This window comes from Tamandua tetradactyla, chromosome 7 (assembly GCF_023851605.1).
Source record: "Tamandua tetradactyla isolate mTamTet1 chromosome 7, mTamTet1.pri, whole genome shotgun sequence".
NCBI classification, from domain to species: domain Eukaryota; kingdom Metazoa; phylum Chordata; class Mammalia; order Pilosa; family Myrmecophagidae; genus Tamandua; species Tamandua tetradactyla.
Window position 1 is genome coordinate 149,765,106 of NC_135333.1, and position 16,287 is coordinate 149,781,392.

Below are 16,287 nucleotides of genomic sequence, written 5' to 3' on the forward strand. Positions count from 1 at the left end.
CAGTTATGACCCCAAAATCCACACTGCAGAGCAGAGAAAATGTGAAAATATTTGCTTGGAAATATTGAATACTAGCCATGTTCTACTTCCTTCATCACTAGAGCATTACATAAGCTGTCTATGATGTCTGGACAAGAATACTGTGCTGCCCTCCATGCTGCCTGGAATGTGTTAGGTTAAAATTGTGGTCCTTGGCAGCGAGGGAATTAGTATACGTTATAGAAATGCACACGTGAGGTACTTCCTGCCCTCTTTTTGATCTAATTAATTCCAATAGGACTTATATACCAAGAAGCACGATCTGTCAGGGTCCCTTCTAGAACATGATAATAAACTACGTCATTTATCTTGTTGTCCGTGTTAGCAGTTCCTAGAAAACCTTAACAGAGGCCATAAACACCCTAGGCCATCTGGCTCCTATTCCCTCTTGACTCTTCCCACTGCCTTGGCTCTAACCTTGCAGGGGTCCTTGTCGCTCCTAGAACACTCCAGGTGCAGCGCTGCCTCGCGGTCTCACAGGCCATCCCCTTCCCTGTGACATCTTCCTCTAAACATTCCTGCCATTCCCTCCCTCCCTCCCATCTGTGCTCAGTTGTCATGTTCTCTGCGTGTTATTCTGAGGATGTCCAAAAGCCATTAATTGGGTGGCAGGAGGCCTTTTAGGTATTCTGAATCTTTTTGCATCCCTCCGGCAGTCTTGTAAAGTTTATGAACCCCTTCCTAGAATAATACTTTTAAACATGTAAAATAGTAAACCTGGGACTACCAAGGAGAGCAGTTCTATAGTAATACAATTCCATCAGTCGTAGAGTCTGTCACTAGTGTCTGCTAGTGTTGCTTATACTCCCCTAAGCATGGTGCCCTCAAGCACACTTTTCTGATTGTTGAAATCCTTCTCACTTTCCAAAGCCTAATTCCACTTTACATTGACTCCCTGTCCCATGGGTATTGATATCGTTGCCCTTTGCCCTCTCACAGTAGATTATTTGTATTTCTACTTTGCCCTTAATTTTATGCTGTCCTTTATTATATTATATTTTGGTAATCAACTACTATGTAGTAGTGAAATAGCCACTTTTACTTATCTTCATAATTATTTTTAAAAACGTTATGCACATTTTGGGAAACTGAGGTCCAGAAATTTTATTGTTTGGCCACAATTGCACAACTAGTTACAATCAGTATATTATAAATTATTTGAAGAAATAAGTTTTTTTAAATCTTTTTCTTTATGCCTTCTCAGCACCTAGGGGTTGATAGTTGCTCAATGATCTTTGCTCATGTAGATTTGAAAATCAGAAATGTTGGGAAATACTTACCTACCAATATCTGTGACTAGTATAGACTGGGGACCCTGGGAAGGCCGAAAGTGTATAACACTGTTCCTAGGCTAATATCTGTGCCAAATTAGCTGTGACTAAATCCCTCCCAACATACTATAAACCTTCTAATTCCTAGCGTTTTTACAAATTGAAACTTATACAAAAAGGTTTTTAACAGTTGATTCCTCAGAATATTACCTCTTGCTTTGTACTTGAAAAACAGTAACAAAAATAAAGGAGCAATTAAATAATTTGTTTGGAATAATAATTCAGGAAATATTTGAAACATAGATTTGTGTTATTAGAGCAGAGCAATTACACTGCTTATTTCCTCTTTTATATCCACAATGAAAGCTATAAAACCAACCCAAATAATATTTGTAAGAGAATGCGTTTTAAATATCATTCCCTGGCACCTTTCAATTTTTGATTGTGCTTCTTTGCCTGTTTTTTTTTTTTTTTTTTTGTAGCCAAATATGATCCTGCAAGAGTTTTCTTAACACAGCCTTGTTAGGTTATCTATTTTAAAACGAAACTATTTATTTACTCAAAAAGTTTTATTTTAGGAACAGTACTGTTTTTGAAAGAAAATAGTACTTCACGTTTAAAATCATGTATATATGTCATTCATTTCTCATTTTTATAACTTTTTAAAGAACTAGATCTTTTGATTTGCCATTTCCTTTAGTATGCTGTAAACTACGAAGCAATGAATAATTAACTCACATTTTGACTGTCAATTTTTCATGGTCCTTTCTATTATTGTACTATAACAAGCACTAATTCAAATGGAGAGGAGTAATTGATTTTATTATTTTTGTAGCCCCAGATGGTCCTCCTGAAAATGTGCATGTAGTAGCTACATCACCTTTTAGCATCAACATAAGCTGGAGTGAACCTGCTGTCATCACTGGACCGACATTCTACCTGATAGATGTCAAATCGGTAAGCTGGATCTTACCTTCTTAAAGGCAGTATAGGGCATTGGTAAGAATGTAGATTTTTGAGCCATGCTAGTTTAATTTGCAACTTGACTCTGTTAGTCCTTAGACAACTTATTTAACCTCCCTTTAATTTCAGTGCCCACATGAGTAAAGATTCGTAGTATCCAATATACGGGGATTTTGCCAGGACTAAATCTCTTAATATGAATAAAAACAGAACATTGCCTGACATATCGCAAACACTCAATAAATATAATTTATTTGCATGATTATTATTTATTTTCAGAGTATAATGTATATAAACAAGTAATTAAATTGATACTGATTTATCGGTTTAAAGTATAATGGGAGAGGTTTCATAATATAAAATGTGAAGGAAGGAGGTACTAGGGGAGCTGTATCCAAGAGAAGATAACATCAGGGACAAATTTTGAAAACTAAGTGAAGCAGAACATAAAGACATAAGAATAGAGGTGTGAAAGAATAAAGCTCATTCAAGGAAAATAAGTAGTTCAGTTATCCCCAGTCATAATTCTCAAAAAGAAGAGTACGGAAAGATGAGGATGGATTGGGAGGCAAAGAGGTTTGGGAGTTTAGGTTTTATTTTAAGGGCATTGAGGTTGCAACTCAGAAACTAAAGCAGTGATGTGATTTCTACCTTATAGGGTCAATGTGATTGCATTGTAGAGGATAGTTCCGGGTAAAAAATTAGGAGAGGAGGCAGGAAACTAAAATAGTAAGGAAAGAAAAGATAAAAGTAGAAGTAATGAAGGAACAGAATGAAAAATCATTTAATCTACAGGGTTGGTGAAAAATCACTGAAGGGTGAGTGAGAGAAAGAATCAAGAATGCCTATAAATTTCCCGATTTGGAAAATTGGGTACAAAGTGATGCATTTATAGATCTATGGACCATGTGAGGCAGAATGAATCTGTAGAGGAAAATAATGAGTTCAGTCCTAGACATACTGAGTTTGAGGTGCCTTGGAGTCATCCTGGTGGTGATGCCACACCAGCACCATTATATATGAATCTGGAGCTCAGGAGAGAAATTCTAGATTTGTAGATGTGAGAAGTATTAGTATTCATATGATCATAGAATATATAGGAGTAGGAGTGTGTAAAATAAGAAGGGGACCTGAGGATAGTATTCTAGGCAATGTAAACATTTAAATAAGAGGTCACAAAACAGGCTGAATTGAAATAACCAGGCAGATAGAAAAATACCCAAGCATGAGAGGCAAGTCCTTCACCTAATGTGAATAATGGATGAGATGTGAACTAGGAGAGGATTGGAAATGTTGGCATCCTGCTTGGGTTTTAATGTGCTTATTGACTCCTCTCCTGATGGTGTCCCATACACTGAGTTAGGTATCTTAGTTCAGTTCTCCCCTTTCTCTCTTCCTGTCTCTTGTTGAACTTTTATAATTGCTATGTCTTTATGCTATCTTTAGTGGAGATACTTCTATCTCAAAAGACTTGTAATCATTTAAAAAAAATTAAGGGGTTTTTTCTCCTATCTTCTCATTATTTTCTGTTCCTTTTTAAGAGCATATTTGTGAACATTTTAGTACATGATTAGCCAAAATGATCAATGTGATTGGTGAATAATGCCCTGGGAATGTGCTTTTGAAGCAAATAATTTAATAATAAACCTGTGCTCTAGCAAATGAAAGGTACTTTGTTAACTGAAAATATTTCTTTTATTGGAATTAGGCTGGGCTTAAAGGAAAGAAAAATAAAAGATTTTTAAAAGTGATTTTATAATCTCATTCTCCTCTTAGACTTCTTAACAAGATTATTTAATGAGAAACAGAAAGAAAGAAGGAAGGGTGGGTAGAAAACTAATATTTTAATTGCTTATATTACAAAAGTTGCATTTTAAACTCTCCACATGCATTATTTTATCTTATCTAATAGTATTTGATGTAGGCATTATTATCTTCATTTCACAGAAGGGGCAGCTGAGGCACAGAGAAGATAACAAATTAAGTAACCAAGACATGGCTAAAACCACAAACAGTGATGTAGCAGGAAAAAGGAAAAGCTGTCAAATAGCAAATATATCTTGCCAAACTAAAATATAAGCTCACCAAACCCATTTGGATCAAAGATAGTATGATTCCAAACATATTTTTGTACTTTACAGCTTTCCTTTGGACTCTTGGAACTACATAGAGTCACTTAGTTCATTCCCTCTTTCTGTGCTTCATTCAATACACATTTAAAAATACTTCCAATGTGACGGCACTGTGCTAGGTGCTAAGTCTGACATCGTCACTGCTCTTGTGTAGCTTAGCTGCAGCTCATTTCATAAATATGTATCTTCATCCAAAAGCCACTGGCTCCCGGATCTAGCAACATGTGCCTCTGCCAAACACTAGACATGAGACACTGGAAATGTAAATAAAGGGAAATGGGTAAAGATATCAACCTGGATGATTCTACTGTAAATAATTGTAGTTAGATTCAGTTGTCAACTTGGCCAGGTGAAGGCACCTAGTTCTGTTGCTGTGGACATGAGCCAATGGCGTGTAAACCTCATCTGCTGCTGATTACATCTGCAGTTGGCTAGGAGGCGTGCCTGCTGCACTGAATGACGTTTGAGTTAATTGGCTGGTGCTTAAATGAGAGAGTTCAATGTAGCACAGCCCAAGCAGCTCCGTGATGCAGAAAGAAAGCAGCCCGGGGAAAGTTGTTGGAACCCAGAGGCCTGGAGAGAAGGCCAGCAGAGATTACCTTGAGCCTTCCCACTTAAGAAAGAACCTCAGATGAAAGTTAGCTACCTACCCTCTGAAGAACTAACAAAATAAATCCCCTTTCATTAAAAGCCAATCCGTCTCTGGTGTGTTGCATTCTGGTAGCTAGCAAACTAGAATAATAGTCTAGTAATAAGTGTGGTTGTTTGTTCCCTGTTCTTTTTGTTCTTTTATGCAACTAATATTTATCGAGTACCTTCTATTCACCAAGACAGGAATGGAAAACATAAAGTTCTACTTTCAGCTGCTTCACACTCTGATGAGACACACAAGAATATAAATAGCTAATTATAGAGTGTCAGGTATGGGTCTGTTGGGGATATAAACTAATAAAGTAATTAAGTTCCTGTTATGGGAACATAGGATATAGGAAAGTTTTCACAAAGGTGGTTAACTTTATTCTAGGACTTGAAGGACAAGGAAGCACCCAGAAGGGAAGGTGGGAGGGGACAGAAAGAGGAGTGAAAACTGAAACACTAATTGATGACATTATATATATATAAAATATATATATATAAGCACTGCACTTCAAAAGCAATGAAATGTTTCATAATAACAATAATAGATCAGCAATCATAATGAGCAAATAAACTTGGAATTGACTGAAAGGAAATGAGAGGCCAAAAATGCCAGAGATTTTATTCCTGAGTAAATGAAGAAATATGCTTAATATCAACCATGAAGAGGAGTAGTTTTAATAAAGAGAGGAAAGAAATTTTGTGCCTGCCGAATTTAAGGACCCAGCATCTTTTCTTTGGATTTTATTAAATAATTTTTAGGATATAGCAGGTCACATGCATGACATGTCATATTTTACTACTTGCTGTTTGTGACCCATTTTCTTAGTTGAAGGCTTTGGTGTAGTTTAATTTCACCTTAAAAGATCAGACACTGTGACCTTGCAGTTATGGAGAGAGTTCTGAGCTCTGCAAGTCCTGAGTTCAAACTCTCCCCTAGTTACCATATAACTGCGCAATCTTGAGGAAATCACCTTAACTCTATGAGATCAGGGCAAGTAACATAAACCTGCATGGAACTGAAGCTGACTGGGTGGGTCTGTGATGAATTGGAGAGCCACTCCCCACTGCAGGAGTCAACTATCCCTCACCTTTAGGTAATTGTTGCCCAGCACAAATGGAAGTCTAGAGGTAAGGAAAATTCAGAATGCCAGACAGTCACATGTAATCTCAATATTTGAATGTTGAGTGCTAATTAAATACACTCACACATGCACATGTATGTTCTGGAAGTAAGTGCATGCCCTGATCTCTAGAATTCCTATCGTGACGTTTTTCTTCCACTTTAGAGAAGTGGGAAGCCTTTCTACACTGGACTGTCTTAAGATTGAAACTATCTCTGATAGTTTATAATGCTGGCATTATTTATCTGTTAGTTTCGTACTGTACTTCCTAGCAACATCTTTAAGTTAAAAAAAGCTTCTTAGAAAAGAGCATTTAAAGAACACACGGAACCAAAAAATAAACATCTTTCAAATCTGAGCAAGAGTCAAGTAAAGTGTGAACTTCCTAGTGCCGATAGCATATGCAGCCAGGTTTTTAGTGTTCTGAGTATGTATGTAAGTGTAGTTACATAACAGGACTTTGAATTTTCTGATGGTCTTATCAAGAAAAAATACTTCTATTTAGTTCTGGAAACAGCACTTGTACTTAATCTTTGAAGTGAAGAAGCTTGAAACTCTATCAGAAACAGACTATATTTGAACAAATCATACAGCTGCATTTAGTACCCTTAGGCTATTCATTTGTGCACATTTAATAATTATGTCATACACAATTAATTGAGTCATTTTCCCATGCCAGGCATAGTGGAATAGTGCTAGATCATTTTTCTCAAATTGTAGTTATGACCAGCATTTTAAAAAATGAATTTAATAAAATGAAAAAGAGTAGAACATATCAAACTTTATAAAGAAGTTTTATTTCAGAAATGTGTTTCAATTATAAGGAAGTACATATGCATGGGTGTGTTTGTATGTGTGTGTGTGTATAAAAAAACATATATCCAGAATTATGTTTCAAAATATGTTTTCTATTGTGGGTCATACTCAAAAGAGTTTGAAAATTTCTAAACCAGCTACCCCACATCTTTTCTTTCTAAGCCTCAACACTATAATAGGTATTATTACAATAATCGTACATACATAGATATAAAAATTCAGAGGGAATAAGTGACTTGTCAGATGTTACAGGAACTATTAAATGGCCAAGCTGGGACTTGAATCCTTATGTTTGGGCACTAAAATCTATATCCCCTTAACTTGTATAGAACACAGAGATTCGTTGTCTTTAGAGATGATTTTTGCCTGTTTATTTGATGGGTTGAGTGTGGTTAATTGATTTTTTTCTTTTACTGTCAATATTTGAAATAATTAGCAATTAGTAAACTAAGTATTAAAAAAAAGCAAATTTCTTGGAACAATGTGACTGTAAAAAAATTTGAAATCTTAGCAAGATAAACATGCCTCATGTAACTTTGTGTTATTGTACTTCAGTGGTTTGGATTTCCGGTGCTGCTTCCTTAATTGTTAGCTGTTTTTTTTTTTTCCTATAGGTAGATAGTGATGAATTCAATATTTCCTTCATCAAGTCAAATGAAGAAAATAAAATCATAGAAATTAAAGATCTGAAAATATTCACAAGGTATTCTGTGGTGATCACTGCTTTTACTGGAAACATTAGTGCTGCACATGTAGAAGGGAAGTCAAGTACCGAAATGATTGTTACTACTTTAGAATCAGGTAAGGCATACTTTTTGTCAGGCTGAAATTTGAGGGATTACTATCTTTCTTACAGTTCCTCACCCCCACCCCCACCTCTTAAAAAAAGGACATGTGTTACCAGAAGTTTTAAAAGTTTATAAATAAAAAATCCAAACTCCCTGCAAATGACAAATTGAACCTGTATGTTTACATTTTTGAGGTAGAGTGGAATTAGGTGAAATAGTGAATCCCTGTAAGTACAGAAATAAATTTTGAATTTAAAATAAGGTACTTAGGGTAGTGTGATGGTGGCTCAGTGATAGAGTTCTTGACTGCCATGCCGGAGACCCAGGTTCGATTCCTGGTGCCTGCCCATGCAAAAGAAAAAAAGAGTTAAACAAGGTACTCAAAGTATTTTTGGCACTTTAAACTGCTCAGTGTTTCAGTAACTGAATTACCTTGCTTAAAGATGATTTTTCCAATTGTCTGTAGTCAATAATGCTTCACCTAAAATTTCATTTTAATTAATTATGGCCCATGTTTTAAATGCAAATCAGTTACAAATAACCTCTAATATTAAACTATCTGGGACTCAAAATTAGAATCCAGGTCACTGTTTATGAGAGCTCTTTCCTCACTTAGTCGAGTCACATGTTTTCTTTTGTTATCTATTTGGTGAATGTTAGAATCGATAAGCTTTTCCCAAGTTCCTGTGAACAGGGTCTGAATGAATAGAGTGCAACCATTAAGAATTAAATGTGGAAAGTGAACTTCCCAGAACTTGCTTGCCCCAAATTCTTCAGCCTCCTGATGTTCTTTGCCACCAAATGTGTCACTGGAAAAAGCAGTTGAAGGGATGTGTTGCTATAGTTTATTTGTTACTATCCGGAAGGTAAGTATAGGAGGTAAACATTTTTTTTTCATCATGTCATATTCTGTGTTCCTTTTCCTATAAATTTTGTGCTTTTAAATCATAAGGTAAATTGTTTTCCCAGTCTCCTAAAAGTCCACTTGTTTCCATATTCTTCCTACATATTAGCCATTACCCCAGGCACCTAGTTTCCTTATGTTTCCTTTACTACCCACCCCCAACTAATAGTAACTTAGTTGATAGGATTGTTGTGATGATTAAATATTTACAGCTATTGTAGGTACCAAGTACTATATCCATTTGGGCTATTTCTAAGAGAGAATATAAGAAAGAAACAAAGCTCACCTGTCTATGAGAAGGGATATGAGTGAAATTATTCAACTTCATACCATAAAGTATTGATTGGCAAATCTTAAAATGCTTCATTTCCCAAAGACATCATAGTTTAATACATTTTTATTGAATGTCCATGTATGGAATTTTAGATGTAAAACTAGACATGTTTGGGGATGAATTCTTTCCAGCACTTGGAGAATTCCTTCACTGCCTGACTTTAATCCTGGTCCTATTTCTAAGAAACATCTCTTATAAAAAGGAACTATATTTCACATGCATCATAAAAATTGATAACAGCAAATATGAAAATATGTCTGTTGAACCAGTTCAATCTTCATTTTAGCTATGCATTTTTTTTCCACTTAAAATACAATATTTGGCACATAACATGTTTATCTGCTTTCTCTTTTTTGCTTTCTTTCTCACTATTTAATTATATCTTTGTTTACTGCAAGGACCTATCTATACAGATGTTTGCAAGCTAGTAAAATCTGAACATCTGAACTATTAACAGCCAAATATTAACAGCATTCTCTACGGAAATCTCTTGCTTAGTATGGTATAATACATCTATTTCAATTTGGTCAATATATATATATTCATTCACTCACACATATAAAGAACACTATATAGTATAGCAAGAACTAGCTCCTATACTTATAAAATAATTTGTATTTTAATGAATATTATTTTCTTTCATTAGACATAGTTATGATGTTAGGCTAATTTTTGGTCTTTTAAAAAATGGGAATATGTAGAATATATGAAGAACTCTCAAAATTCAGCATTTAAAATAAATCACTTAGCTGCCATGACGGAGACCCGGGTTCAATTCCTGGTGCCTGTCCATGCAAAAAAAGAAAATCACTTAGAAAATGTGCAAAAGATTTGAACAAACATTTCACCAAAACAGACATGGTTGGCAAATAAGTATGATAAGAGCAATATCATTAGCCAGTAGGGAAAAGAAAATTAAGACCAGAATAAGGAATCGTATGCATCTATTAGAACAGATGTAAATTTTTGGAGTTATAAAATACCAAATGTTGGTGAAGAAGAGATTAGACCTCTCATGCATTGCTAGTGAAATCTATACAGACACACTGGAAATTAGTTTGTCAGTTGTAAATTCTGGAACATCCATACTATGGAACAGGACCTAGTTAAAATAAAAAAAAAAAGCAAGATCTACATACGGCAACCTGGATGAACATCAAGGGCATTGTGCTAATTTTATTCTCAAGTGAGGAAACTATAGGGATGGAAAAGAGACTTGTGGTTGTGGAGAAGCATAAGAATGCAAATACAATGAATTAACATGACATTTCTTCTTGGTGAGGGAACAGTTTTGTGTCTTCTTAGTAGTGGTGATTGCAGGAATCTATATGTGGCATAAAAATTGCATAGAACTATGCACAGAAGCACATTTATACAGATACACACACAAAAGCATGTAAAAAGCTTGTGAAAACTGAATAAGGTTGGTTTCCTGGTGTACAGTTTGTACCAATGTCAGTTTCCTGGTTTGATATTATACTGCAATTATATAAGATGTCACCTCTGGAGGAAACTAGGGGTAGATTACATTGCACTGATACACTGTTTTTGCCACACTGTACTATTTTAGGATGAAAAGTTCAATAAATCACTGTGTATACAAATAAATGCGCATTAATAGCAAAATAAATAAGCAAATAAACTGGATCACCATTATGGTTTCTGTGATCTATAGATGCCAATGATTCTATCATTTTTATTGTGTCCATCATAATTTATATCCTTTAAATAGCATAACTAACACTCTTTTGTTTAAGACAGAAACTTGAAACAACCAAAGTTTACGTGGAAATTAAAGAGAATACAAATTTTATAAAATGTTAATTGCTCAACTATTTCATTTTAGCTCCCAAGGACCCACCTAATAACATGACATTTCAGAAGATACCAAATGAAGTTACAAAATTTCAGTTAACATTCCTTCCTCCATCGCAACCTAATGGGAATATCCAAGTGTATCAAGCTTTGGTTTACCGAGAAGATGATCCTACTGCTGTCCAGGTCCACAATCTCAGCATCATCCAGAAAACTGACACCTCTGTTATTGCAATGTTAGAAGGACTAAAAGGCGGGCATACATACAATATCAGTGTAAGTATCCATAACTTTTAACAGTTTGCCTAATTAACAAAGACAATTTATGATCTCAGCATTCAACAGTATTTAGGTTTATGTACACATTAAATTTCTCTTGTCTTTTTGTGGCATTATTTAACATATGCCAATATAAATATAATTAGAGAAATGAAATAGCCTATCTGCTACTATAATACAACAAATGCTATTAGCATATATAGTTAACCAAGGATTTTGCAGAGTAAGAGTGGAATCCTAGAAATAAAGTAAAATTGAATGTCATTTTTAAAATAAAAAGCAATGATATATAAAGAGATTCAGCTTTAGAGAAAATTGTTTATGTGTACATAGCAATGAAAAATGCAAAAGCAAATTTCAAAGGCACGAAGTAGAAAAAGCTAGCTATATGTTTGAAATCTATGTGCATTTCATGCACTATTACTAAGCTAATAGCATTTTATATCTTAATTCTAAATTGCCCATTTTAGAATACAAATATGCATGTGAGTTTTATACATTTACACATACTATTTGTTTCTACCTATTTTAGTTTTGTATCATGCCTTGGAATTTTCATAAAGAATTATGTAATTCAGAAAATCAGTTTCTAAATAACATAGATTTCACCTTAAACCTTCAGGCAGCTTAATAACATCTTATTAACAGCTCTTTATGGTAATCAATATGTTAATAATGTGTTACCCTAATTTCATTTATATATTAGATATTTTTATTTATATATCCATTCTTCCCCTCACTTACTTTATAACTTCATATAAAATATCATTTATCTTGCTGAAATACTTGTTGCGTCGTCTGTTATATGGCCACCATAATGAAAGATCTGATAGAGTCAGGGTAGTGGTGAAGAGATTGAACTGTTCTTTTAGAACCTGACTCTTGTCTTTGCTACTTGCTGTCTCTGGGCAGGTTCCTCAAAGTTGTGCCTCAGTTTCTTTATCTGAATAATTGGTGATAGGAATAGTAACTTAGTTGATAGGATTGTTGTGAGGATTAAATATTTACAGTTATCGTAGGTAGCAAGCACTATATCCGTTTGGGCAATTTCTAAGAATATAAGAAAGAAACAAAGCTCAACTAATTTATATCTTAAAGAAAAAAAATATATATTCTGTAACTGTTCCCAAAGTGTGATTTACAACATCCTCAATACCTAGAATCTTGTTAGAAATGTACAACCTTAGCACCAACATAGCAGACCTTCGGAATCAGAATCTGCATATCTGCATTTCACAAGGTTCCCACGTGCAGTTCGAGAAGTGCTGCCCAACGTTTCCACTTCTCTCTCTTAACTGTTAGCTTGTACTATAGAGAAATTTAAAAAAAAATCACTTTTCATTTTGAATACTTCATTAGAGTTAAAAACTCCAATAAATGTTTCATTTACACATTCTTAAACCATATTTTATGTGCTTGGTTTCATCAGTCCCACCATGTTATACATATTATTATAATTTTAATTCAATGGAAAATATTTCTAAAGTACTTACAGTGTGAAAGGCACACTGCTGTGGGCCACTAGCATACATAATAAATTAATTAATTCCAATAAATATATTATATTCACAATTTGAGAATTGTGCTCATCAAGTGCACATGAAATTGACCAAGAACATGATCTTTATTTTATAGAGGAAGATAAAAGGAATAAAAGAAGATTCTTGGTTTGCAAATTCCAAAACTCAAAGTTAATTGAAAGGATTCGCATTTGTGTAAATCACACTCTGTATATACAAACAGAAATGTTTTATGTGTATATGCCGCATTATGCAGGTTATAGCATCAGATACTTTGGGGCAAGGGTGAAGAAGGTCATAAAGGCCAACTTTCAGAAGGATGATTTAATACAGGAAAACTGGGAGGCTGAAGGAATAGGATTTCATCTCAGAGAAGAAAAAACGAGGATCTTGAATATGGATTTAAAGAAAGCCCGAGTTACCTAGCTACAGAGGGAAGCCACAGATGTTTGAGTAGATTAAGAGAAGGTGGAGTAACTTTTCTGCTCTAGTCCTCCTACGAGTTCAAATTGAAGCCACTGTCCTTTCCTGTCTCTGTGACAGGCTGTTTAGGTCACAGCTTTTGTTCTCAGGGCCTAAGGACCAGACCATCCATTTCAACAAATAATTTGCTATTAACATTTTTCCTATATATTGTATTCATTTATGTGTTTGTAAGGAAAATATGATTAGTAGACTCTATATGATTATTTTTAAAAGTGAAAACATTTAAAAATGACATAAAACCACAATTTACATATATACATAATCAAGAGTTTGCGAATACTAAAAGAACTTTCTTTGTTTTAGGTTTATGCAATCAACAGTGCTGGTGCAGGGCCAAAAGTTCAAATGAGAATAACCATGGACATTACAGGTACATGCAGGGGCTGCCTTCCCATGCAATGCTGTTGTCTTAATCAAGAAATAGGTATAACTTGAAATCCATACTAGAATTAAGGATGCAGACAAGCATATCAATGATGCATATGCATATAATAAGCATATATTATAGAAGCTTATAATAAGCACGCATTAAGTAATAACATATGCTTATTAAATCTATGTTTTAAATGTCTAAGCAATAAGGCACCATTTCTTTTTAAACAAAGAAAATATCTACCTGCTATTTATCTCACATTTCTTTGCCTCTAAATTTGAGCTTTTCAGAGACAGAGATAGATTTCATGATCTGTTTTTTAAGTTCCTCAATTTTATTAAAAGGAAAATTTGTTATTTAAATTACATAAGTACGTTTTGATTAGTTCAAATTAGATTCCTTGACAATTTTTATTTTGGAAGTCAGATTCCTTTCAGTTAATCAAACAGTGTTTACTGAATTCCTACCATACATTCATTAAACTTTGCAGTTTTGACCGTAGTAAGTTTATCAAATTCATTATTCAGACAGACATTATTAATAGAAAATATAAGTGATATTCAAACCTTCCCACTCCCAACCCCCCAAAAGAAAAACAAATTTGTTAAGAGGGTTTTAGAGATGTTCAGACGTTCAGTTACTTTCTCTTCTTCAGACTGGAAACACACTTTTCTTTCTAAAGCCATAAGTAACTTTTCTCAGCCTGGTGAGGACAGCAGAGCGTAGAGATTGAAGGTGCCAATTCAGGAAAGAATCCTGGATCAACCACAGGAGATCTGTTTGATCATGGTCAAATTCCTTAAGCTTTCTATATCCTTAAAATGGAGATAATACCAATTTTTACCTCACAGGTTGTTGTGAGGATTAAAAGAGATAATCTTTGAAAAACCCTTAGGATGGTTCCTGAAATCTAGGACAGTTCCTGGAACTGGAATAAGGAATACAATAGTCACTGTGAGATGAAGTGGATAAATTTTATATTTTGATCAGTGGGTGGTTTATATAATTGTAGTGCTGTACACCCATGCTATTTGTATTATTTGATTTTAATTGATAAATTATGTACTTTAAGGTATCAATACATAAAGTCTTTAAAAACATCAATTATTTTACAAAATGAAGGTATAAATGCATAAAGTCTTTAAAAACATCAATTATTTTACAAAATGATTTTATAAAGAAGAGCTGGAGTCATACTACCTTAATTTCTATTTTGTAGTCAACATGTTAGCAAGGTTGCATGGATAGCAATAGATGCTTTACGTTTATGCTTTAGTAAAACTTTGTTTCAAGTGCCTTACTCATCCCCAGGTAAAGATGATTGGTTATGGTTTTCTGCCCCTTATAGGGCAGGTAGATCCATGATAAGTCATTTAGAGATTTATGAGTGTGTGGTGGCAGTGGTGGGGTCCTAGAGAAATTCAGTGGTTTCCCCAAGAATTTCTCAGAACTGCCCTGCAAGCTGAGGTTCTTCCTACTAAATTCTTTCCTTCTCCCCCTACACAGGTGTCAGACTTGCATCACGGTCTGAAGGCTTCCCACGTCTGTTCATGCTCCCTGCTTCTTTATCCTTCACAGGCATTCCCCTGCCCCACCCCCGCCCAATAAACCTCTTTGGAGTCTAATCTCACCGTAGTCTTTATTTCTCAGAGGACCCAACCTGATATATGAAATAAAAAGTTTACATCTGAATTGGAAGCTCAAAAGAGAAAAGTGAGCACAAGAACAAAGTTAAGAAGATTTGGTTGAAATCTTGATATTTCTTTTTGATAGCAGTATGACACAAGCCTATTTCCTCATCTATAAAATGAAAATAATATTGCTAATTTTATGACATTACTGAAAGACTTTAAAAAAACATTTTTTCATAAATATGGAAATTGTGGTTTGGCTAAGTAACTTGCTAGCGCTCAAGCAAGTATATGTGGCTGTAAGACGAGATCAAAGAAGCAAGACTTTTTAAAATATTGATTTGGGAACACTTGCATGCATTGGTACCAAAATGTGAACTATCGTGGCACTTTTAGAAATTATTCTGATGGTATCAAAGTTAAAAATACATGTATTCTTTGTTCCAGAAATCCTGCCATTAGTAATCTATTCCATAGTAATAAAAGGATCAGTAAATAAGGCTAAATGGATAAGGCTGACCATTACAGCAAATGTTCAACAAGAACTAGAAGAAAAGTGAACTCCCACCACCAGAGGAATGATGGAATACATTTTGGTACAGCCAAACCATGATATATAATATTATGATTAAAAGAATTAATTAAAAAAAAAAAGAAGCAATAGTTTGGGCGAGCCACGCTGTCTCAGTGGTAGAGTTCTCGCCTGCCGTGCTGGAGACCCGGGTTCGATTCCCTGTGCCGGTCCATGCAAAAAAACAAGAATGAGTTCGCCCTATACCTGTGATTACGAAAGACTTACACAAGTCTTTATACAACTTACACAACTTATATTTAAAGCAAAATATGGGGTAATTATATAGAATATAGCCCGATTAAAATTCAGTGACAAAAATCTATTACATATGACTATTTATGTATTTTATATGATTATATGAATATGAAGAGAAGTATTTAAATATGTGAGGGTATCATCCAATATTTGGCATGGATTAACTGCGGGAGAAGGTTCTGATGCTAGTATGGCTAGAATGAGTAGAATGGAAACTGGTGAAAAACCTAAAGTGAAAAAAATGAAAATATAATTATATAATCATATTTATTTATGAAAATTATATGTAGTAGCATATAAAATTTTATTTGTTTGTTTTAATATGTGAAAGGAAGTCGGATGCCTGA

General features: G+C 34.4%; 1 protein-coding gene across 1 annotated transcript in view; it reads left to right on the forward strand.

The window, feature by feature from the left end:
* Positions 1-16,287, forward strand: part of PTPRQ (protein tyrosine phosphatase receptor type Q) — a 242,561-nt gene that overhangs the window by 159,165 nt on the left and 67,109 nt on the right. Inside the window, 4 exon segments of the mRNA XM_077168288.1 lie at positions 2,146-2,267; positions 7,596-7,782; positions 10,854-11,098; positions 13,411-13,477. Of these exon segments, the coding sequence (XP_077024403.1) occupies positions 2,146-2,267; positions 7,596-7,782; positions 10,854-11,098; positions 13,411-13,477 (621 nt within the window).